A 26,430-nucleotide genomic window follows, 5' to 3' on the forward strand; every position below is an offset into this window, starting at 1 on the left:
CCACTCCCACTGGTGAGCAAAGAAACTTCCTTCTATCCAAGTAAGGCATTGGACAACACAGGAACTACACCACAGCCCAGAATACAGCAAAGCCTGTATACTGGTCTAAACTAGTCGAGGAGAGGCAGGAAAACATACCAAACAGACACTGAGCTGAGGTTCCACACTAAGTGCCATCCTGCCTATATAGCTCTTAGAAAAGCTGCTCCACACATAAGATGTATGTCATAGACTGGCTGGAGAGCCATGTTAAATGGAATCATTACCTCCACAGCTGAAATAGATAGCCACGGTGGTGCAGCGGTAGCGTTGTCGCCTCACAGCAAGAGGTTCTCCCGTTCGATTCTTGGCTGGAGCGCCTTCTGTTTGGAGTCTGCATGTCCTCCCCGCGGTCGAGTTGCTTTCGAAAGACGTGTGAATGGGCGTGCCTTCGTTGAAGGTTGGGTGTCGGGCTGGCACCTCGGCACCGTAAAAATCTACTGCCAATCATTAGCGGACCGGAGTTCTGCTGTGGTGACCCCTAACTGGGAAAAGCAGAAAGAAGAAGAACAACCTCTACAGCTGAGATAAAAGAAAAATATAACTTGAAAAATGGAACATTTGCACCTTGAACACCAAGTATAGTGAGCAGCCAGAAAGGACTACTATAATTTCCAAAGAGCTTGCAAAAAGTAAGCTTGACATTACTATCTTAGATAAGACCAAACAAACATCAGTTGAAAAAAGGTGATGAAAGTTTCACATTTTTCTGGAAAGGAACATCTGCTAAAAAGTAATGCATTCACACAGTTAGATCTGCCACCAAAGTGAAAAATAAAAAAAAAAAGTTCAGCAACCATCGTAAGGAGCACGTCATTTGCATCCACAGGCATCTTGTGACACAACATCTCCTGTAATACTTCAATATCAAGCTATGTACCTGCCAACACATGAATGTCATTAGTGCACATTAAGTTAATGAGGACGTCAAGGAATGCTTCTACACCAGCCCTGAAATCCCGAACAATTCCCCTAAGAAGAAAAGATCATTCCTTTTGGAAACATAAATGTTGTATTTGTTTGTGAATCAAATATCTGCAATAACACTACTAGAAAGGAGTAGTAGGAAAGGCAGACTTCAGTGGTGTTCTGTGACCAAATAACTGTGTTAAGTATGGCCTAGTTATCACAAGCACTATCTTTTTTACACTGAAAGAGTGGTGTAGGGTCAAGGAGTGGATTCCTTCTGGACAGGCCATCGCCTCATCAGATTTATCAAAAACATTCAGGTCTCTCAGAAAGAGAAGGCAGACAAAATCAGCAAACCTAATATTCAAGATCCATCTCCTTCTCTCCCTGGTGTCCTCAGTAATGGTAATTATAATATGCTTAGCTCCGTACTCACAGTCATACTTCTGGGATTGGCTTTGACTGTACCATCCCTCCTATGTTGTACTGCCTTACAAAGTCAAACTATAGATAGCACTCTATAACATAACACTGTACTGAAATTGTAGCATTCAGTATCATAACTACAATGCTTAAACATGAAACAAATTAAATAATTTACAACAGTAAAGCAAAATGCTGCTTTATTTATTCACATGAATTTATTTATTTCACATTTAATCTTTCTTCACAGATACACTGCAGGGACCACTCTCAGAGGATAATCAACACAGACGTATTTCACACCGCAGTGGTGCAAGTGCTAGTAGGTTAAATACTTGTGTCAAGAGGAGTTCCAGCAACACTTTCAAGCAATGCCCTCTACAGTGCCTGCAGCTGGTGATACGAAAGAAAGAATGGAAGAAGTTCAAGACCACCATCTGCCAAGTTTGCACTGAATCCACTGGTTACATCACACATCATCTGCAAACTGGTATGATGAAAATAATATGAAGATTCTAGATTTTCTCAAGTGTAAAATAAGACCAGAAATGCTGCACATATCAGGGTAAAGTACAGTTGTATAAAACCTTACCATAACAGTAAGGGTCCTTCTCTTCTCTGTTGCAGTATTCATTACAATAGGGATCCCCTGCCTAGGGCGACTTGATGTCCAGCCAGTATACCAAAGCCTTTAGGTTGCTTTAAGGCACGTTGTATGTCACACATATGCTCTTCATGTAGCGTAAGGCATAAAGGTGATGTCCGGATGTACCACCCTCAGAACTGAGAGCCCCAGTAGGAATGCCAGTTCAGAGAGTATAGAGGTAATCGGTACATACAGAAGAGAAATGGACCGGGGCAGTGGGAGGGAGGGAATACTGCAACAGTGAAGAGAAGGATATCTACCTTTATGGTAAGATTTTACGCAACTGTACTAGGTCCTTCCATTCCACTGTTGCAGCACTCATTACAATAGGAAGAGTCCCAAAGCTCAGGAAGAAGAGATGGAGGAGGAAGGACCATCAGAGCTCTCTAGGAAGCCATGAAGGGTGGCCCTAGCAAAACCAGCTTTAGCTCAGGAAATTCCACCCAACTTGTAGTGCTTGGTAAATGTATGCACAGAAGTCCAGGTAGCTGCCTCAAGGATACAGTTAATATCCAAACCTTGAAGAAAACATCAGAGGAAGCCATAGCTCTAGTAGAAGGAGTCTTAACAGAAGAAGGACGGCTCTTACCATGAAAGGAAAAACAAAAAGAAATGGCTTTAGAAATCCAAGAAGTAGTAGTTTGCTTGGACACAGCCAATCCTAAGGACCTCTAATGAAAAGAAACAAAGAACTCATGAGATCTATGAAAATTCTTAGCGTTATCTAAATAAAATCTGAGTTGTCTATGCACATCCAACAGGTGCAGCGCCTTCTCATTAGCAGACTGCAGAGAGGGTAAAAAAGTCAGCAAATGAACAGATAAGGGGCAACTCATTTACCACCTTGGGCATTAAAGAAGGATTAGTATGAAGGGCACCCTGTCCTTATGAAAAACCAAAAAAAGGAGGACATGCCATAAGGGCTTGAAGTTCAAGACACCCACATGGCAGCAGTAAGGGCTAACAAAAGTACAGTCTTCCAAGAGCACAGCTGCAAGGAAGCTGAAGCTGCAAGCTCAAAAGGAGCCTGGGTCAATTTTTCCAAAACAAAATTAAGATCCCAGGGAGGAGGAACAGGCTTCCTGGGAGGCCTAATAAGTAGGACGCCTTTAAGAAATTGTTTGGCTTCAAATCTATAAGATAAAGGAGGTGACTAAAGCAGACAAGCAAGGATTGCTGATAAGTGGACCTTAAAATAAGAATAAGTCAACCCAGCATTGAGCATTTCACACAGATAAGAAAGAAAGAACCACAGGAACATGCATAAAAAGTGGATCCAGGTTACGAGAAAGACACCAAACAGAAAACCTCTTCCATTTGGATGTCGAATTTCCTAGTATTAGGTTTCCTGGCCTCCTGTAGGACCCTAAAAACATCCTCAGAAAAAAGGTGTCCATGTGGAATCAAAATCCTATTACCCACAGTGTCAGATGAGGAGTGGACAGGTGGGGATGGATGAGAGATTCTTTGTCTTGTGTCAGTAGGTCCAACCTGTGAGGTAACTTTTGATGATTGCCCTTGGCTAAATGCAGAAGTGGGAAAAAATGCTGTCTCAGCCAAAAGGGAGTCACCAGCAAGATTTTGGGAGCATCCTGTTGAATTCTGATAAAGAAACATCCCCTTCTGAGAAAACGATAGGGCATCCACCTTCCAAACTAGAGGACCTGGAACTCTGGCACAATATACAGGAAGTTGTCTGTTCAGAGGGGAAGCAAAAAGATCTACTTGAGGAGTACCCCACTGGTGAACAGTGTCCAGAAACACATCCCTGTGAAGCATCCATTTGTGGGACTGAGTTATGGACTTGCTCAGAGAATCTGCCACAGTGTTTTGACCTGAGGGAATGTAAACTGCCTGAAGAGTCAGTTGCTACTGAACAGCAAGTTCCCACCCTAGCAGTGCCAACCGACCATGAAGATAGGACCTTGTCCCCCCTGTTTGTTTATATATAACATCACTGTGGTATTGCCTGTAAACACCTTGAGAGGTCCTGGGGAGAAGAGTGTATGAAAAACATGTAGAGCCAGCAGAAGAGGTCTCATTTCTTTGACATTGATGTGTTCATCCTGTTGATGAGGTGCCCACACACCCTACACCTTTAGGAAGCCAAATGCTGCTCCTCACGCCACATCTGAAGCATCTGTTAACAGCTTCTGGCAGGGAACAGGTGGATGAAGAGGGAGCCCTGGATTGAGAGTCAACTGCTGAATCCACCACGGACGTTCCTTCTTGAGACAAGGCAGAAGAGGAACTACAAATTCAAGGGAAGAGCATGTTGAAGCTAAACTGACTTCAGAAACCATTGAAACTTTCTCATGTGGAGTTTGGCCACTGACAGCATAGGAATAGTGGAGGCCATAAACCCCAGAACTCTCAGAATTTCCTTGGTTGTTAGTGAAGTTAGAGGAAGAACGGACTGAACAAAGGAAATGAGAATTAGGTCCTTGGGAGGAGGCAGGGATGCCAGCACAGCCACTGTCAGGATTGTGCACCTCGGAAAAACTTGATCCTGAGGAGTCAGAAGGGACTTTTTGAAATTTATAGTGAACCCCAGACTTTGCAGACGGGAAACATCAAAATGGAGATTTTGCAAACAAAGTCTCTGGAGAGGATGCCTGAAACAGGAAGTCATCCAAGTAGGGAAAGACTTGGATCTCCTGTAGCCTGCAAAAAGCAATCACAGGAGCGAGGCATTTGGTGAATACCCTTGGGGCAGAAGAAAGATCAAAGGGAAAAGCAGAGAAAACACCCCTTGCAGAAGGAAGCTAATACAAAACAGTTCCTGCTAATGCAATAGAATATAAACAAAAACAGTATGCAATGCCCAGAAACTGTAATCGGTCAGGCCAGGGCTTTTTCGCTAAGTCAATTTGAAGTCTAGACCATAGCTGTATTGATAATTTTCAACTCAACTATTTTGAATGCAACAGAAAAATAATGCCCATCAAGAATGCAATGTCTAAGGTAGGAATAGTCATAAGTATAAGGTAAAGTTTAGGGCAAAACTGGGCAAACCCAAAATATTCAAGGAGGCTGGATAAAAAATGAACTGCAGTGACAAAAGAAAGCTATATGCTTTGAGTGGTCTGTGGAAGGAATGCTGTGAGAAACTGCTGCTGTCAGCTGCAGTAAACCTGTAGGAAAATGTAAGGCCAAGCCTGGAGGAGTGTTCAGGGCCCTGAGTCTACAGGCCCTGCAGCCTGGCAGGCTACTGCGTGTGCAATTGTTTTAGTAAAATTTGGAGTAGTTATGGGAGTGGGTGCTCTGAGAAGTCAAAATATTGCTTTCCAAATAGCTTTGGGGAAGTAGTTGAAAGGGCCCTCTGTCTGGAGGTGGGAAAAAAAGGTGTGTAAGGCCTTGTCCTGGATTGTTAAAAGCTAGAGGAGAATGTAGAAAAAGGTATAAAAATATTTTGTTTGTTGGGTAGGATTTTTGAAATTGAAAAGATGTGAAAGGCAATCCTGATTTAAATCCTCTGTAGGACTGAACTCTGTCAAGCTGGGGCATGATAGCTGTTCTGTCCAAACTGATGAGCAGATGTCTGAAAGGTAATCAAATAGCATTGTAATCTGGAGGCAAAAGTTAGGTAGCCAATGCCAGGGCTTTAAGGCTGAGGGAAGCAGCACTTTGTACCAAAGAAGGCTTGTGGCTGATGCCCGGATAGGGTTAAGGTGTAAAGTTGGAGTTGGATAAAGGGGTGGCCCAGAGCATTTCCTTGGAGGCAGACAGGCTGAGAGAGCCAGATTGAAGGAAATAAAGAAGATGAGGAATGGCTGGAATCTAGTAAGTTGATGAAGCAAAGGAGGAAGGGTCAGTTTTCAGCAGTGGATTAAGATGAAGGAGAAGTATTGGTCCACTGAGTTTCTTTTCAGGAAAATGAGAGCAATGTTATGGTAGGCGTTTTGTTTTCTAGCCTGGCCCAGTGTTGTATTAACCTGCTGATGGCAAGGTGAGAAAAGTTTGACTCCTCAGTGTTGTATGCCAGTCAAATTGCTGACAGGTTTTCCTTGTGGAGCAGAGGGCCTGCTGTGATGCTAAAAGAAAATTGTTTTGATTTATTTGTAAGTTTTTAGCTTTGTGGGCCTTTTTTTTTAGCTGGGCAGGGAGTCATGCAAGAGCATTTGAAGGAGGGTCCTGTGATGGGGTCTGCATCAGCCTCAAAGGGAAGTGGATTCATCTGTTGTGCTGGCCTTTCCTGTGATTGAAAGGATCTTGAATAGAGTCTGTTCTTTGAAGCACTTTGGGAAGCAAGGTCCATGCTAGAGGGTCCTCAGGCGGGAATTTTGTAGCATTGATGCCCTTGAGAAAGATTGAGCTGAGACTTTCTTTGTGGGTTGATGATAGATCTGGTCCAGAATTTTGTTGATAGGAGATTATATTGAGCAGATAAGGATCTATGTCTGGCCACTGCTTGGAAGATTTCCATGCCATGACTTAGTTTGTCTGCTGGTTGATTTTTGTTGGATCATCAAGTTGTTTTTCCATGTGGGGGAAAAAGCTTCTGGATCTTTTTCCATGTGAATGATTTTTGCATTAGGCAAGTAACATTGGATATGGCTTTGTTTGTTGTCCACATTTCTGTTCTGCTGTGGGTTGAATCTGTTTCTTTACTGGATTACTAGAAAGTTATTGGTCTGTATGTCTCCATTTCTTATTGCCTGTATATCTTTTTCCATGATGTGATGTTAGTCTTTATTACTGCTCCTGCATCCCTTGTTGCATGTGGACTGTCATTTTGTCTGAAGGACCTATCTGAAGTATGCCTGGTTCTTGATGAAGGAGAGATTTTGCTGTCATTTCATTACTCTTGATTGATGATGCTGTTTTTTTGATTTGCTTGTGATTTTTTTGACACCTGTTTGTTTGATTTTATTGCCTCCAGAATTGGTGTTATTTGAGACCATTTGTTGAGGATGTTGTTCTGAGTTGAGCATAGGTCAGCCTTGCATGTAGGATTATACCATTGCAAGATCCCACTGTGTGCAGAGAGCCTGCAAGTTTTTCCAATTTCTGGCTGTGGTTTGATTGGAGCCATGTTGGCAATTTCCAATTTGTAAGCCCATATGTATTAGCCAATCTAGAATCAATTCTTGCAGTGTGAGGTAGGCCATCTGGGTGTTTGTGTCCTGTTATCTTCCCAGGAGATATGTCTTTTGAAGGGCAGTTGACTGATTTGCTAGTGAGTTCTCTTCTGTATATCTGTGAGTATCCCATTAGTCTTGCTGTGGATAAGTTGTCCAAGGAGATCAGAGAGTTTGTTTTGTATCTGCTTTTTTCAGATCCTGTTCCAAATTTGTAGGCAATCTTGAATGTGTATTTAATTACTACTAGATAGCATTTTTTGGCGATGAGGTCAGAATTGAGCATGCGATGGGCAGTGGCAAGCAATTGCTAATAATTTGATCCATCAAATCTGAAGTGATCTGATGATGAGGCTTCTGCATGCAAACTTGAGAGTATGCCTGTTGTGAGCCTTGCCTCACCAAGCCAGCATTTTGAAGAAGCCTTGCTAGAGAGAGGATCTTGAATTGTATGCTTGAATTTTTTGTCTTTTGTACAAAGGTCTCCAGAATGGTAGTCAATAGATACAGACTCTTGGCCAATGATTTTCCCTCAGCACCAAATGCCCTGAGCATCTTGAATTTTGGCACAGTTTTGAAATGCTTTGGATTTAGCTAGATTCATGTTTATGGGATCTTGTAATTTGCCTTTGTGCTCTGCTCTTTGATTGTGTGACCAGGTTAGGCATGCCCTCTCATTTTGGCTCTTTGATAGAATTTTTGTTTTAGCTGCCTCTGTTATTTGGTAGATCAATTTTTTGTTGTTTGTATGGGTTTTTTTTTTTCCTCCCAAGTTTCTTTTTGAAAATGGAATTTGTAGCCTCTGTTTATAATGTCAAAGGAAAGAGTCATTGGGTTTGCAATATATTAGATTCACTGAATGTAGCTTTCCTCCCAAGGCCTAGGGCTGCCATTGTCTGCCCCTGTAACCCCTCTTGCCGGGGATTGCCCCGGCCCCCTCGCCCTGCCATTTATGGTTGTCCCTCTTTAGAATTCTCTGTGGCAGGAAAGGACCAGTTTTCCTAGGCCAATTTCTTGACCCTGCCCCTCGGGCACCTTTCACAGTTTGCATTTTCTTAGTTCCTTTTCAGCATTTTCCCATCCGTTTAATCCCTCCTCAATTCAACAAAATAACCATTTTGTTCTAGATCCTTTTTTTCACAGTTTATTTTTGAAGCTTTTTCTTCCATTTTGTCAATGCCTCCTCCACATTACACCTCTAACTGAAGATTGTGCCTGCATGGAACAACATAATAAAGATCAGCTGAGGTCAGGCAAACCAGCACTTTGAGCCAGGTATGCCTGCGATCCTGTGACTTGTGCTAGCATCATCAGTACCTCCTTTACTTTTCTCATTGTTCATGTTGTAATTGTGCTGTTTTTTTTTCATCAGCACAACAAACTAAAAGTTGGTTCCTCAAGGTGTAGTGCTCTGACAGTTCCATTTTTTTTTTCCCTAAGTGGCATAGTCTGGATCTCTTTTTGAAAGCAAAGATTTGTTTAAGGCGGAAGGGAAGGGGGTAGCTGAGGTATATTTCTTTTTTCTGGGTCAGCAGCATGGCTCTTGGTCTCTCAAAGAAGGGGTGCAGTAGTACCTTAGCTCCCGTCAGGCTTAACTGGGATGGGAGGTAGAACCGGGTTAAGGCAGTGGCAGAAAGTTGTGTGAGTCAGGGCAAATGTCCAAGTCGGGGTATAGCCAAGGAGCTGGTGAGAGAGAGTAGAGAAATTCCCTGAGCCTTTTCTTGGAAAGAGAATTTGGAATCAGAATAGCTTCAGTGGCCTGTCCTTGCTAAATACGGCCAAAAGTGTTAAAGAATCCCAAGGGGAATAACAGGTAATCCTCAGAAGTCCTCCTCTTCCTAGGCAAGTTTTTCAGAGTAATAATCAGGAGAGTCTGATCAGAGTGATGTCCTGGATAGGAGGGAGAATCTTCTGAGGGGGAATCTTCCTGATTCAAGATGAGAGACTTTTTCTTGAGCCCTGATCATCCTCCTAATTAAAACTCCAATCTGTTTCTTGGGCTTTTTTTTTGGATTTCTGGGCTGGAGGCCTAAGAGATTAGCCCTGTGCAGCTGGTCTTTTGTGTGCATGGTTGCTTTAGACTGGGCTAAGAAGAAGAACTCTTAGAGTGCATGGTTGCTAGAGAGGTGGAGGTTTAGAGGTTGAAGAAGAAGTTCTCCTGACAAGTGTATCTGTAAGGTGGTTCAGTGGGTCTGGCGGGGCCAGCCCTGGTGAGATACAATCACACGGAGGAAGACAGGGAGGGCCGGCAGAGCAGGGGTGGGGGGGGAGCTGGCTCACACACCACTGGGTGGTGGCCTGGGTGTGGGCGCGGTCACAGAACCCAGGCCACGGCGTCCTTGTCTTTCTTTTTCATTTTTTAGACAAAACCGAGGCGGTATGACTCAACATTATAGAAATTTTTTTTGGAAAGTAAATGAATGCAACTTAACTCCGCCCGGCATAAATAGTTTGTTGTTTAGCTAGCTGAAAAGCGCGAGGCTTTGTTGAATGTAGCGCCTAAAGCAGGTATCTAGAGGGAGGGAAAGCCATATCAAAGGGAGTATTGGCTTCCCAGAAATACAATTATTGTTGCTTCCCACAACAATCTTGGTTTGGTCTAGAAGGTTCTGATGGTCTAAAAGGTTCAAAAGGTTCTAGGTTCTTTTATTAAGACTTGAAAGTAATCTCGTAATCTCAGCTGGCCGCGACTGGAACCTGCGAACTGCTTCCTGCAGCAGGGCACCGCGGCAAGAAAAGAAGAAGAAAATGGTTCGGCTTGGTTCCTTTATACCCTGTCGATTGGGCGTCAGGAAAAAAGAACCGACGGCCGGACGACTGAGAACTTTTTTGAACCGACCGAGACACGCCGCCTGACGGAGAACCCATCTGTTAGGACTGCAGCTGTATGCACGATGAACATCTGAAAATGACTGGAAGCAACAGAGAAATGTAAAAATGTCCTGAAAAGGGGCTGAATTTGGATCTGGAGATAAGCATCCTTGAGATCCAGAGACATCATATAAGCCCAAAGAAGCAAAAGAGGGGAACAAAGTCTGAAGGGATATTCGAAAAGAGGGAACCTTCAAAAATGTATTTAGATGCAAGAGGTCTAAAATTGGTCTGAGAGTACCCTCTTTCCTGGGTACAAGGAACATTCTGGAGTAAACTCCCCTCCCCCTTTGGGAAACTGGAACTTCTTCAATAGTATCCTGAGTCAAGAGATCCAGACGCACCCCTGGAAAGGAGGGTAGCTGTTCCTGAGGGGGCTGAGGAATTTCCATAAAAGGGGGAAGAGATTTCCAGACCATGAAATACCCTTGGCAGCTAATGGACAGAACCCAGAAGTCCTGAGTAATCTTTAACCAAACAGGGAGAAACAGAGAAAGGCAAAGAGAAAGAGGAATGTGGCTGGGAAGAACAGGATAGTCAGACAACACCTGGTTTATCAGGAAAAGGAGACTTCTGGGGCACAGACATCTGAGTAGCTTTAGCACAAGGAGACCGCTTCCCAGCTTTCTTGCCATGGAGGGAGGGTGAGATTGCCTACGAACAAAGGCTGGCTTACTGAGGTAATGTCTCTGAAACTTAGGTACAGGAGAAACAAAAACATATTTTAAGCTCCTGTAAGGCCTTGCCCTTATCCTGAAGAGTCTTAAACAAAGCAGCAGCTTCACCAAACAATTGTTTATTATCCAGAGGAGCATCCATCAACTTAACTTTAATATCATCAGGCAAAGGTTGAAGCTGAAGCCAAGAATATCGCCTCATCACAAACCCAAAAGCAGCTGCCCTAGAGAAAGTATCTGCTGCATCATAACTACACTTGATGGAATGACGAGTCACCTGGGAGGAAGTCCCTAACATGGAAAGAGCAGAATTCTTCCCTTCAGAGATTGGAAGTTACCTGACAGGTCTGGGAAAGTATAGCCAACATGTACCTGGACAAATTGGTATAATAACTGACAGCCCTAAAAGCTAAAGTCGCAGAAGTAAAAACCTTTTTCCCAAACCTTTCCATGGCTTTGTTATCTTTATCAGAAGACAGTAGTTTATGAGAAGGTAGCAAATGAGTTGGCTTGTCAGAAGCCACAGACACCACCGAGGGGGTCAGCAGAAAGGAACTTGTACAGAAATTTACAGTCCTTAGGTACCCCATAAAATCTATGATGTTTCTTGGGGCAGGAGGATGGGAGTCAGAAGCCCTAGATGCATTAGAAAAGACATCCAACAAGGCAGCCAAAACAGGAGGGACAGCAGAAGGTCTGGGAGAATCCATCTGCAGGAGCTCATAGTACATTTTCTGTACTTCAGAAACCTGAGCACAATTCCATTTAAAAAAAATCCATCGTTCAAGAAATTGTGTCCCCAAAAGAAATTTCCTCAAAAGAAGTATCAGGATTAGTAGATTCCTCTTCCTCAGACCCATAATCTAAAGCAGAAGGAATCTGAGAGGAGTAGGTAAGGGATTCCACATCTGAATCCGTCTCCTCCTCAAAGGAATCCTGTTCCCTGGGGCTTTTAAGGGGAGTAGAAGACTAATTAGAAACTGGACCCTCAGGAGGTTTTAAAGCTATCAAAGCATTAAACAACCCCTGAGTGAAATTCTGCCATTCACTCTGTGGAGCCTTAGGAGTTGGAGTAATATGTTTATTTTTCTGCTTTTACTTTAAGGGGACGTCCACCTTATAAAATGAAGAAGGCTCCAACATCAGCCAGTAATCAATAATTGTAGTAGGGACTTCTTCTCTGACCAAAATTTGAGGAACACCCCTAGGCCCCTCAGAAAAAATTCCGACAGATGAAAAAGAAAGAGAGCCAGATCATACAGAGTGATGAGACAAAAGCCTCGGACTCATTTATTTATTTGACATTTGTTTACCGGAAAGTCCAACTGGGCCAGAAAATGACCATTTTCAGCGGAGCACCAGAGATAAAAGCTCCACAATCACAATCTTTCAAAAATCAAGTACAGATATTTTAAATCATAAAGTATCGTGTTACATTACAAAACATAAGAGTGAAAAAAAAACTGCTGTAATGAGAAAAAACATAGAACATATGTTTCGTAATGAAAAACAATAACATGAGATGGAGAAAATATGTGAGGAAAAACGCAACGGTGATATTGTTACATAGATTAGTATGTGATAAATTAGACCTGAGCCAATTCTAATATGATATTTAAAGAAATATGAGAGATTACATGATTAGAGACAGTGAGGGGAAAGTGAGCAATGTCTAAGTATGAGAGATGGTGTTCATATTATGGTTATAGGAGGAGGAAGGATGGTGAGAAGGAGATTACAAGAAGCGCGCAGAGTAGGGTGTCTTCAGGTAGCTTCGCTGAGTACAGTGGAAAGAGAAAAAGGTAGAGGAAAGGTCTGCAGAGATGAAGTGGAGAAGATAAGGTACTGGGAAAAACAAAAGAAAGGAGTGGAGTAGGAAGCTGGAGAGGATTGTGAAGTGTGATTTAGGATGAAGGCGGTGAGTGAAGTATAGTCAGTAAGTTCAGCTAGGATTCGCACAGGAGCAGGTCCAAGATTACGTAAAGTATTTTTATGGAGCATTTAAAGGTGGGTAGGTTAGAAGTAATTTTGGTGGTTAGAGGTAAGGAGTTACATTTTTTTGCCGAGTACAGGTATAGGCTTTGTCCAGGGGATTTATTCGGTTTATTTATGGTGAGAAGTTGTCTGTCTTCTGATCTAAGAGTCTTTTTAGGGAAATATATGTTGATTAAAGTGGTAAGAGCTGGTTAGGCAAATGGTCTGTGTATGATTTTATGTATTGTTATAAGCTGAATGTAGGAGAGGTGGAAAGGAAGTTCCAGCCAGCAAAGGATATGTAGAGCTTTATAGTGATAGGTAAAGAAGGATGAATTAGTAGCAAACTTGGTAATTTTGTTCTGGCAGCTTTCAAGTTTGCTTTTTATGGAGGATTGTAAATTGGCAAGGATTGGTGCTCCAAAGAGTAGGGGGGGCAGAAGGTAGGCTTTGGCTACAGCAATTTTTGTGGGCGTGCATAGAAAATGATTGTTGCTGTATAGCATGCCTAGTTTTCAATGTTTTTTCTTGATGTTGCTTTGAACGTGAAGGTCAAATTTAAGAGTATCATTTATTATTACTCCTAATAGTTTAATATGATGGACTAATTTAATTTTAGTGCCATTTGCCAAAAATATTTTGAAAGCTGCTTTGTTAAGGGTGCGAGTTTTTGAGGTAAAGAGGAGGAATTTGGTTTTGGGGGGTGATTAGGAGTTGTGCTCTTGTAAGCCAGGTTTCAGTGGAAAAGACAGCTTGCTAAGTGATTTCATGGAGGTGAGTTAAGGTGTTTGAAGAGCAGACAATGGTAGAGTCATCTGCATATTGAATAAAGCTGCCTTCACAAGAAGATGAAGGTTATTGATAAAAATATTTAAAAGTACAGGGCCAAGGATGGATCCTTGCCGGACTCCTGTAGAGGTGGGACGCTATGTAGAGATGTAGCTCTGCTATTTTACAGCTTGCTGCCCACTGGCAAGGTAACTAAAGAACCACTGAATAGATCTAGTGTCAGCAACCTTTTAGTAGTGTTGTGCCAGGTAGGGACAGCCAGCCAAGTGACCAAAAAAAAAAAAAGAAAGAAAGAAAATCTTTCTATTCAGTGCAGGCTGTTTCGCATTGAAAAGAGGTGGTTCCACTTTGCGATCGATTTTTGATTGGCTCGTATACCAGTATACAAACCAATCAAAAATCACAAAGCGGAGCCACTTCTATTCAATGCGGAACAGTGGGTTCGCTCACACACACACAGTCTCTTCAGCTTTCATACATGCATTCACTCACTCATTCCGATCACTCACCCACACAGTCTCTTCAGCTTTCATACGTGCATTCACTCACTCTTTCTTTCTCCGGTCTCTCACACACAGTTGCTTCTGCTTTCATACATGCATTCACTCACTCACTCTCTCTGATCTCTCACACACAGTCAGCGTGCCATTAAAAATTGCTCCACGTGTCTCTAAGAGACAGGCATCCTTTGGTTTGATGGTGCTGAGGAATATTTTGGTAGCTGGGAACTCTATCCCACAGGCAAGGATTAAGTGAAGATTGACAACATCAGATAAAGAAGTTATGTCTTAACATAACATCCCATCTGTGTTGTCGATCTTCACTTATCCATGACATCCTTCGCCACCCTCCTTCCCCCTGCCTTTTGGGCTACTTGGTGGAACAGATCTATCCCCAAAGACTGGATTATTCCTTTATGAATACAGATATGGTATCTGATCAGCTATTTCCTGTCTGTCACTATCTTATGCAAACTCGATCTGAGGTAATCTTGAGAGGAGCATTCTGGGTAGGGCTAAGCTCAAGAATTTTTGGAAGGCGCGAGCTGGAGTAATGTCAGAGTCAGTTCCGAGATTCGGAACCGAACCAACAGTCAAGTATTAAATGAAGATTGACAACATCAGAATTTGTAATGTCAGTGGAATTTCTTCCTTTATGTAAGGGATAATATGTGTCATTTTCTACAATTTAGGGACACAGGATTCTGTTATTGATCTATTAATAAGATATGCTGATTGGGTATGCTATTGCATCTGCAGCTAAATTTACGTATGCTGGGGGAAGGTTGTTAGCCGAGGAGGAAAACATTTTTAGTTAAAGTAAACACGTCTTTATGAGAGTTACAGAAACTGGTTGAAAGGTAAATCGGATGGAGTTGTCTGTATGTGTATTGGAGAGGTTGCAGTTAGGTGACTTTGTGAAGGATGTGTTAAGGTCTAAGGTAGGAGAAGTTAGCTGAGAGGTGGAAGAGGGTGTGTTAGGTGAGTCTGACTTTAAGCTGGTCATGCATTCTATGGAGTATGCATTGAAATAGGTAGCTGTTTGAAGAGGGGGGATGTAGTGGAAACTAGTGGTTATGATTGGATTCCCTGGCCAATTTATCAAAGATCTGATACTTCTTCATGACAACAGAAATCTATGAATTCTGGATAATGGCTCAATACACTTACTCACCTCGAATTTGGAATTGAGCAAGGACATGTCACTGTCATAGGCAGTTACTAGGCATGAAGTCCAGGAGATCATTGAGCAGCCTAACCCAATTTTGAAATGCTCCAGAGCACTGGTTGGCTAGGTGACTTGCTCAGAATCATGCAGTAAGCAGGTGGAAGCTGAGATAATCAAACCCTGGACTACACAAAGCAGCTCATAAGTTTAATATAATTCACTGTCTAATCCTTGTTTCTAGTCATCCTTCTCAGGCATCTTAATCCTCAATAAGGATCAGTGAAAATGCCATAGAATCCAGAACAAATGGATGAGTCTTCCACCTTGGAAATTTATATTCAAACAGTAGACAGGTGTTACCTCAAGTTTGCAATAGATACATTCAAGGAAGCTTAGTTAAGCACTGAACCTTTACCAGTGTCAGTGAGACCACTGCGTTCTGTCACCTGGCTTAATTTATTTATTTAACATTTGTTAACCAGGAAAGTCTGACTTGGAACAAAGCCACTTTTCAGTGGAGGCCCGGGGAGAAATGCTCCAGACACGTCTTTGTAACGTGGTAAAAAAAACGGATCACCCACAGGAAACCCACACAAACGCAGAGAGGACATGCAGACTCCACACAGAAGTCACCCCAGCCGAGAATTGAACCGGAGAACCTCTTGCTGTGAGGTGACAACGTTACCACTGGACCACTGCGTCGTCCTTAATGCTTTGCAATCAACCCTCAACAATTCACCATTAAGAAACAGGTCATGGAAACAGTAAAGCATTTGCAGCTTGGAATCCATCTGTGCCTAAGTGCAGTCACTAAGAGTAAAGTTCAGCATGTAATTCAGTGTACCGATACTTAATCTGAGTACCAGTTCAAAATGTTTTCCACCTACCATGACTTCCAAAAGGATATCAAGATACAGATACACAGTCCAGCTGTCATTTCTACTTTCTTTACAGATATGAAACATAGGTGACTTGCCAATATAACCTAAAGACCCTAAAAAGGGACTTCCAATCTTGCCTTCAGGAAAATCTCCACTTCAAGTGGGACACCTGCTGAATAAGCATCAACATTTTCTTAGAGGTCATCGATTCCCCAACAGCTGTTCCCCTTGGCAAGAAATTTGTGCCTTTCGATGTCCAAAACATGTTCTGTACTCACGACTCTTTTAGAAATACAGATGTTGTGGCAGTCAAAGGAAATGTTACAAGGACACCCTGAAGGTACACCTCAAGAAAACAGATATGAATACCAACAGCATAGGTGACACAGGTCAAGAACTGGTACAGTGACACTGCAGCAAAAGTGTCCACAACACCCATCAACAAATCACAGCAATGATCATCCTCAGACTAGGACAGCAGGTGACATCAAATTTTCATTTCAAAGAATAACAAACCTAAGATGAAATGACAGGCACAATATTTTATAAACATTAATAAACCTGGATACTTACCACAAGCAGATACCAAGCTTGTCTGGGAAGTATTTAGTGCATGCTGAAAGACATATGTTCCTTTTTTCTACTATAACATTGTACTTCAATACTGCTAACAAAGATGTAATGACTTAAAGATACATGCTCTCTTAAGACTGTCAGCAACTAACAGCTCTACTGTTAAATGCTCTTCCCAGAATCCCTTTAGTGAAATCTAATCATACAATATTTTGAGTATAGCAGCCAAGGAATTCATCAGACTAAACATATAACTGGTCAAATATTAATAAACGTTTAATGCTACTGGTGTTAAAGCTAGCACCTTAGTTTATTTTAGCCATACAAAACACTTTTCATTTTCTATTGCATGCTGGTAACAGAAATGCAATTTACACATGCATTTTTTCATATCCTAAGAAATGTCATATAGTTGTAGCAGTGTCAGTTATATCTTATAATTCCAGAATTTTGTTCTTCACATGAAAAGGCGATGTTTTATAGTAGTACCCCAACAAACACAAGAAATAGTTTCCTTCGTCTGAACAGACCTGGAAGTAAAAAAAAAAATGACAAAAGACAAAGCTACTGAGTAAGGCATATAATACCTGCACGGCTTTAGACAGGACTTGGAGTTCACTTCCAGGAAAAGAATGCAAGGACTGAAGCTCTTGTGCAGCTGGGCAGAGAGAGTCCAGCTAGGAAGATAAGCGGATAAAGAAACAATTAGGTTTCATTCTGTGCATTAGACATAGCAAAATACACAATTACTCACAATACCTCACAGCGGTACTTTGCAGTGGTTAGACAAAGGAAACAGCTTCATGTGCCCTCACAGTGGCTGCTTCAGTTATCTGACATTAGGATTCTATGATCATGGTACATGGTCTGCCACAGTCTACATGAGGATTTCTATGCATTCAAACCCAGAAACATCACTTTCTGACCTAACTTCAAAACGAGGAACATAACCAGAAGGAAAGAAGAGACAAACAGGAGGATATAAAATTATAAACGTGGGATACCCACAGCTGGTCAGTGTTTACAGGTTCATAGTAATGTACGTTAACAAGATCCCCACATCTCCCGATAAAAGGATGGGAAATGGTCAGATAAAAGGAACACAATATAGAGGGTCCTCTCAAAAACTGATATGAGCATTCGGATATCTGTTTTAGCTGACTTTATGGGCTTCTCTGCAGTGTAAGGCATTTGTGTAGAATGTGAGAGGTATATGAAACCCCTACAATGAATGGGAGGCAGGAACCAGAAATGTCACTCTAAGAGTCAGAGAATGGAGTCTGGAAGAAAAGGTGTGCTAAGGAAAATTCTACTCCTGAAGCACAGATCCAAATTATAATGTATGACAGAAGTAGTCAGGTTATGCGATGGCCACTTATGTAGTAATGCACATGCAGTCAAAGTCCACTTTAAGTGGCAATGATTGCTGCGGGAGAGAACCTGCATTCCCTGAGGTGGAACAACCTCTGAGCTTATATTAATCAAGAGGTACATGGGTTACAATCTCCAGCATGCCCTTTTCACACAACAAATTTTAATCTTGAAAAATGCCATTTCAAAAAGCCTGTTTTATTTTGAATGACAGTTAAGAAGTTTATTCTTTACATAGTTAACCTAGACCCATATTTGGCAAAAGCAGTCAAAAATGGTAAGGGGCTGTTGTAAACATTTGTCATGGGCACATTTCTAAAACAAGCACTACAGGGAGCCACCTCCCCGGCTGTAATGACTTGACAAATTGGTTAATGTACGGTTAGTTAAATGATGACAGAAAATGAAGCAGCTGGAAATCTAGTTGTGTAGGTCCTCCCTGACAAATATCACTGCCTCCTTACAGTAGCAGAGGAGACAAATGATTATTCAGTTTTCTTAAACTTGTGAATCTTGTGTAAGCAAAAACACACCTGGTGGGTGAGCATCCAACACATGAGCTCCTTCCAACATGGATCTTGGCCAGGGGACATCCGCACTGATTAGGAAAAAATATTACCTTTGGAAGAAACCAAGAATTGGTCATTATTGATACTCGGTACTTATGTAACACCAAACAGACTTCCCAACACAAAGCATGCAGCTCAAAAATCCATCTGGCGGATTTGGAATTGGGGCTTTTTCAAGCAGTCTGAATATCCCATGTTCCCACTCAGCAAAACAAAAGTTGTTTGTAGTGAAAATAAGCAGAAGTACTACAATCTGACTGAGTTTGACTATCCCCATAGACTACCTATAAAGCACAAAAAAACAGAGACAAATGTATGCAGTTGGATGACGCAGGAGGGGGACCACATAATACAGATGGTGTTTGAACAGTTAGAAACTCAGCCCAGTCAAAGGATGGGGAATAGATTTTTAGATCAGATTTCTAAACAGCTGGTGAAGATGAATGTCCTTTTCAAACAGACCACAAACAAATAATAAGAGGCAGCAACAGATCTCTCAACTGTCCCTATTTTGGAGGAACATTCCTATTTTCAGGCTTGCTTATATATTCCCATCATTTTTGCCATTCTCTGTTTTTTAAACAAGTGCTTCTGAGTAGCATCTCAAGTGCTTCTGAGTAGTATCTCAAGTGCTTCTGAGTAGCATCTCAAGTGCTTCTGAGTAGTATCTCAAGTGCTTCTGAGTAGCATCTCAAGTGCTTCTGAGTAGTATCTCAAGTGCTTCTGAGTAGTATCTCAAGTACTTCTGAGTAGTATCTCAAGTGCTTCTGAGTAGTATCTCAAGTGCTTCTGAGTAGTATCTCAAGTGCTTCTGAGTAGCATCTCAAGTGCTTCTGAGTAGTATCTCAAATTCCTATTAGATGCATGAAGTTATCTGTTATTTGGTACTCAATTTTTATGCTAATTAGATGTCCAGAGTTTTAGCTGGTTTACTGATCAGTACCACATCAAGGTGGAATGTCCTGCCTTCGCTATCCGAGTTCCTCTGGGCTGTGATCCAAAAAATAAGGGAGAGAGGATTTTGTACAATCTACATATCCACAGGCAGCTCAGAAACAATCTTGAGAAGACTAACGCCTTCAGGGGTTTGCACCAACTGTTTATTTCTTATGAAAGGTTTAAAGATAAATGCACAGGCAAACACTCCACTACCTGTACAATACTCACAACCTAAAAGATAAAAAGAAACACCACGCAAACCTTACCCTGGATGAAATTATTGAATGATTCTTGCAGTGAAGTATGGATATGGAGTAGTTCTTTAAGTATGAAGAGCAAAAACTACACATTGCAGATAAATGCCATGAGACTGAACATGCATAAGAGATTCAAATGTTGCAAATGCTGTGACACTAGAAATGGCTTCTACATCTTCTCAACAACCTCATTTCAGGCCTCCTGCCCCCCCCCCACACACACACACAATGTCACATGTATGGAGACAATGTTTTAATATGACCTCCACAACACCTATTCCAATATGTACAGCATCTTTAGATTACCAGAGGTATTCTCTGAAAGACACGGTACCTCAAAGGTCATCTGTTGAGGAGGACTGCATTGTTAATTTCAGTGATAAGTAATTTATTTATTTTGTTTACTTTGTTTTTGGTGTTTTATTTATTTAATGTTTGTTTACCGGGAAAGTCCGACTTGGAACAAACTAAATTTTCAGCAGCGGCCTGGGGAGAAATGCTCCATATGCATGTCTTTGTGACATGGGAGGAAAATGGAGCACCTGGAAAAAATCCACACGAACGCAGGGAGGACATGCAGACTCTGCACAGAAGGCACCCTAGCCAAGAATCAAACTGGAGAACCTCTTGCTGTGAGGCGACAACGCTACCGTTGCACCACTGAGCCATCCTGTGTGTGTGCCATATGAATGGTGTTATCATGTAGATGAACAAGTTGTTATGTACTCACCATAACGTTCGATGTATGTAGTCCATCTCGCCTCACATTCTTACCCGTGGGTTCGGAGCCGAATGTCGGCTCCGACTTGGCCAAAACTTTTCTAGCTCGAAGTCTTTCTATTGGCTGGGCTAAGATGGTATCCCATGCTGCACTGCTCTATATCCCCAGATCTAGTTTGCTGCAAACACCAGCACTCATTCTCCATGCATAACACCACCCAAGGAAAGGAAGAACAAACCAAGAATGAAGGGAGCTCTGAAACCAGACCTAACCTCCAGATCCTCCAGGAAGGAGGGGGGAGTAAGTAAGAATGTGAGACGAGATGGACTACATACATTGAACGTTATGGTGAGTACATAACTTCTTGATGTTATGTAGTCCAATCTCGCCTACATTCTTACCCATGGGACAGCGTCCCTAGCACCTAAATCCTGGGAGGCTCAGTGGAAAATACTCCTGAGCACTGTGGAACCAAAGGAAGACCTGCCCCTCGATACCACATCCAACTTGTAATGAGTAACAAAGGTGTGAGGAGATGCCCAAGTAGCTGCAGCACAAATATCATCCATAGACAATCTGGCCTGATAGGCTGTAGATGTAGATACAGACCGAGTAGAGTGAGCCTTCACCAGAAATGGTAAATCTTTACCCCCTGAGGAATAAATAAAGGAAATACAGCTGGAGATCCACCTGGACAGAGTGACTTTGGAAACAGGAGACTCCATTCTGTTTTCCGAAAAGGAAACAAACAGTTGATCAGATTTTCTGAGGTTTTTCGTTCTGTGCAGATAAAAATGTAGTTGTCTGTGTACATCCAATTGATGGAATTTGAATTCTGCCTTGTTGGAGAACTGGGGAAAAAACACTGGCAATTCAATAGATTGATTAAGGTTACTGACTGACGCCACTTTGGGAAGAAAGGAGGGGTTCGGTCTAAGAGAAACCCTGCCCTTATGAAAAATCAAGTATGGGGGTTTGATTGATAGATCTTGAATCTCTGAAACACATCTGGCTGACGTGATGGCTACTAAAAAGACAGTCTTCCAGGTCAAGAACTTTAAATCACAAGTAGCTGCAGATTAAAAGGGGGATGAAGTAAGAGCCTGTAGAACAAAGTTTAAATCCCAAGACATGACAGGTTCCGATACCGGAGGACGAAGTAACAGAGTGCCCTTCAGGAAAGCCTTAAAGAGTCTATGAGCCATCAGACTAGGCTCATTTGTGACATGAAAAGTAGAAATCGCCACCAATTGGACTTTAATGGTGGCGGTCGCTGAGCCCTGGTGAAAAAGCACAGACAAGAACTCCAAAACTGATGAAATTGGAGCTGTGTAAGGGTCAATCCTTTGGGTATGAGCCCAAACTGAAAATCTCTTCCATTTGGTGGAATAAATCTTCCTGGTTGAGGGCTTATGATAGGAAGATAAAATATGAACTACCTCCGTCAAGAAATGATGAAGCCTAACTAATGATGGAAGTGGAGTAGCGAGGCTGTCAACCGGAGGGTCCTCAGAGAGGGATGGAGCTGCCCTGACATATGCGTCAGTAAGTCTGGTTGTGGGTCCAGAATCCAAGGAGCGTCCACAAGGTAGGGATGGAGAAAGGGGAACCAAATCTGACAAGGCCAGAATCATTCTGCTTCCCAAGGATTGCGCTTTCTGAATAACCTTTGACAGCAAGGGGACCGGAGGGAAGGCATATAGTAGACCGGAGGGCCAATCGTGGACTAGAGCGTCCCAGGGTGACTCCCCCAGAGGGGGAATCAACGTGAAGTAACTGCTGCATTTGGCATTGAGGGGGGCTGGCAAAAAGGTCGCAACAAGGCTGACCCCACCTGCAGAAGATCTGTTCTGCAACTTGACAGTTCAGGGACCACTCGTAAGGCATCAGAATGGCTCTGCTTAGCCTGTCTGTGATCGCATTGGACTTCCCTGGAATGTGTGTTGCCACCAGAAAACGTTGGGAAGACACTGCCCACTGCCATACTCGCACTGCCTCTCTGCATAGGGGATATGACTTGGTTCCTCCCTGCATGTTCAGATACCACATCACTGACATATTGTCCGAGTGGATTGCAATAGTCCTGAGAGGAAGAAAGCTCTGAAGTGCCTGCAACTCCAGTAGCACAGGTCTCATCTCCAGGACATTGATATGCAGATGCATCTCGTGCTCTTGCCACGTGCCTTGGACTGTCCTGCCTAGATAATGCCCACCCCATCTGGGAGGCATCCTTGGTCACCGTGGCAATCGGGGGTGCCGGAACGAAGGGCTTTCCTGTGTCCAGATTGTCGGTGCGAAGCCACCAACTGAGATCCTGTTTGCACCTGTCCATAAGTAGAATAGGGTAGGAAAGAGGAAGACGTTGAAGAGACCACTGAGCAAAGAGAAGCCACTGAAGGAGTCTCATATGTAACCTTGCTAGAGGAACTAACATAATCGTCACGGCCATAGTCCCCAACAGTTGGAGAACCCATCTTGCCTTGGCTCTTCTCAGAGGGAGCAGGGCGTGAATTTGTTGTTGTAGGGCTCTGATTCTTTCCTGTGGTAGAAATGCCCGCATGAGGATGGTGTCTAGCTTTGCACCTATAAAAGTGACATGCTGTGAGGGCAACAAGGCAGATTTTTCCCAGTTCAATGTTATACCCAACTATTAACACAGATTTATAGTGGCATCTCTGGTCTGAATTAGTAGATGCCTGGTGGTGGCAGTGAGGAGCCAGTCGTCCAAATATGGAAACACTTGGAATCCCTGATGTCTCAAGTGAGCAGTCACCACTGCCATGCATTTGGTGAACACCCTGGGGGCTGTGGTGAGACCAAAGGGCAGGGCTCGAAACTGAAAATGACTGGCTCCCAGCTGGAAGCGTAGGTGACTCCTGGATGCTCTGTCCATTTTGATGTGGTAGTAAGCATCCTTGAGGTCGATGGAGCACATCCATACTTCTTTCCCCAACAAAGGCAGAATAGACTGCAATGTGACCATTCGGAACTTGGACTTTTGTACATGGTTGTTCAATCGGCTGAGATCTAATATGGGTCTCAGGTCCCCTGTTCTTTTCAGCACCAAAAAGAATCTTGAGTAAGTTCCTAATCCGATCTGGTCTGAGGGGAGATGTTGGATGGCTCCTTTTTCTAGCAGCTTTAAAACTTCTGAAGCTGTGTAATCCCTTTGACTGGGTGGAACATCTGAGATTTTTCTGAAGAGGCAGGGGGGGGGGTCTGACGAAAAGGGAATGGCATAACCACCGGAAATTATTCATAAAACCCATTAGTCCTGGGTGATGTCTTGCCAGGCCTCCGGGTATAACGAGATTCGACCCCCGACTGGCTCCGGAAATGCACAGTCGGGCCTCCCATCAGGAGCGACAGTAGGGAGGGCCGCGAAAGGAATTGCGGTCTCCCAAGTTGCGGGGGCCTCCTCTGCCTCTAGGGTGGCGTCTCCCTGAATAAACCCCCCTCCTCTGCCTCTGGAGGAAGGCTCACCTTGTGCACCAGAAAAAAACCTCTGTGATTTCTTGAACCACATTTTTCCACCCCTCTGGGCCTTGGGATAAGGCCTAGAGGGAAGGGAAAAACAGACTCCTACAGCAGACAGAGTTTTTCCCTCCTGCTCGCACCTGGCGAGGGTGTCTTTCACCTTAGTTCCGAACAAAGAGGAACCATCAAAAGGGGCATCAGTGAATGAAGACTTGAAGGCCTCCGCGAAATGACAAAAATGCATCCATGCCTGTCTTCTAAGGGTGACTCCTGAACTTGCTGCCCTACTCGCTCCCTCGGCTGCATATGAAATCAGCCTCATGGAGGAGTTAACAATGGAATTGAGGGTAGACATCTGGGCATTGAACGTCTGGGTCACCGCCTCAGAAACGTTACCAGTGAGAGTATCTCCAAGCTCCTTGAGGAGATCTCTCTGGAGCCATGTAAAGTGAGATAAATAATTCAGTGACTGCAAGGTAAAGGACGCTGAAGAGAGGGTACGCTTCCCATACCGATCCATGGTCCTAGACTCCTTGTTAGGAGGATGGACGGTGGAAGAAGACTCGGCTAATTCCTTCTGAGTGGCCGCTGCCACCACCATGGCATCCACAGGGACTCCTTTGGAAAGAAACTCCTTACCCGGGGGAGCAGACAGAAATTTATTGGGTCTCCTGGGGACTGGTTCCACAGAGTCAGGGTTCTCCCACACCCTTCGACAAATCAAATCCAGGAGCTCGAAGGGTGGAGACACCCAGGAGGCAGAGGGCTGAGCACCGAAGGCCTTCAGGAAGACCGACTCCTCCTCGGAGGGGGCTCTGGACGGCCAGTCACCTCTTTGTTTCAAGATCTCTAGGATGTCAGAGAAAGAAACATCCTCAGAGGATGACTTGGGGGACCCCTCCGATTCCTCGAGGTCAGTATCTGATGTGAGAGACTCATCCTGGGGGTCTATGTGCTTCCTCTTGCACGTTTTCCTTCTAGGGGGCTCCTCAGGCAAGCACTCTGAGGGGCCCTCAGAAACCTGGGGACCACTCATGGGGGTACCCTGAGGCCTTGGGGCTCTGCTGTCTAAACATAGGTGGTGATCAGAGACCTGCACCGTAGTAGGGGACGGAATAACCGACCCGCATGATGTCGCTGATGATCTGGCCAGCGCACTCCAGAGTCCGAGGAGCGACCAGCCTCCAAAGCCACGACAGGAGTCGGACTTCCCCGCGCCGAAGCACCGAGAGGGAGACTAGGAACCGAGAGATGTCCCGAAGCCTCTCCCTCGGGTCCGACTGAAGAATCCCAAGTCCTGAATCCCGTGGACGGTGCCGATGGGGTCGGAGCTGACGTCAGCACTGATAAGCCAGAAGGGGCCATCGGAATTGACCTGGAGACATCACATGGAGCCGAACACTCCAGCTCCGAAGGCTGGGATGCGCTTGGAGGAGGAAGTATTGCAGTAGGTTGCAGGATGGGCTCCGGAGCTGAGAACAATTTTGCTAAAACCGGCGACTGTAGGAGTCTCTGCACCACTCTATCAACGTCCACATCCGATAATGGATGACAGGGATGGAGATCGAGACCTCCTCTCAGGTGATACTTGTCTAGTACTAGACGATCGGCTCTGAATAGGTTACAACATGAGTGGAGCCGACGCCGGTTCCATCACCACCGACACTTCCTGCGGCCCCAAGGACAGTGGAGCCGAGGATGTCGAAGTTGATTTAGCCATTTTCTCCGGTGGCTCCGAGGAGACTGATGGAGCCGGAGACCTCTTTTTAGATTTGGTGGTTTTAGCTTTAGAGCTGGAAGCCATTTCCAGACCCTCTTCGAATGAGGGTTTCAGAAGTCCCTTCAAAATCAACTTATTCTTTCTTTCTTGAAGGACCCTAGAACTAAATGCATGACAGAAGCTGCATGACTCCTGGAGATGGATTGCTCCCAGACAATAAACACAGACAGAATGTCCATCGGTAATGGACATTTTATAGCCACACTTAGAGCACTTCTTAAAGCCCAAGGGCTTGTGCTCCTTAGAATCTTTAGACATCGTAATCAACTATCACAAACCAAGACAAAAAATTACAGATACGGAACCAACTGGAAACAACAGTCAGAGGCTTACACCACACTTAGGGCGGGAAAAAACTACCACTAAGACAAAACTCTAACGAGCTATCCTCAGACACACACAAGAGCGGGGGTAGGACTAAAACCTCTAATTTAAACGGTTTTAGACCGGAAGTTTACAACACAGGGAAGCAAGGGGACAGACTAGGTCCTCTAACTGAAACGGGCCTAGCCCGTTGGAACAGCTAGTGGGATACCACAGAAAAATCACACACACACACACACACACACACACACACACACACACACACACACACACACACACACACACACACAACTTTTCCACGAAATAATACCAAATGAACAATAGCTATTAAAATAGATTTTTGTTTGCAATAAATTCTCTCAAGAAGAAGAAGGGTACTTAGCCACAGCCAAGAGCGAGACCACTTCCGAGCTACACGAGCGGCAAACGAGATCTGGGGATATAGAGCAGTGCAGCATGGG

The 26,430-nt window shown here is 43.6% G+C and overlaps 1 protein-coding gene across 3 annotated transcripts in view; it reads right to left on the reverse strand.

Moving 5' to 3' along the window:
• The window catches only part of TKFC (triokinase and FMN cyclase), a 574,388-nt gene that overhangs the window by 8,554 nt on the left and 539,404 nt on the right, over nucleotides 1-26,430 (reverse strand). For all 3 annotated transcript variants that reach the window (XM_044059497.1, XM_044059496.1, XM_044059495.1), the window contains exon 17: nucleotides 17,119-17,208. In XM_044059497.1, coding sequence (XP_043915432.1) covers nucleotides 17,119-17,208 — 90 coding nt within the window. The remainder of the gene's footprint in view (nucleotides 1-17,118; nucleotides 17,209-26,430) is intronic.

Source organism: Protopterus annectens, chromosome 17.part0 (genome assembly GCF_019279795.1).
Source record: "Protopterus annectens isolate FY-2018-M chromosome 17.part0, PAN1.0, whole genome shotgun sequence".
In the NCBI taxonomy this organism is placed as follows: domain Eukaryota; kingdom Metazoa; phylum Chordata; order Ceratodontiformes; family Protopteridae; genus Protopterus; species Protopterus annectens.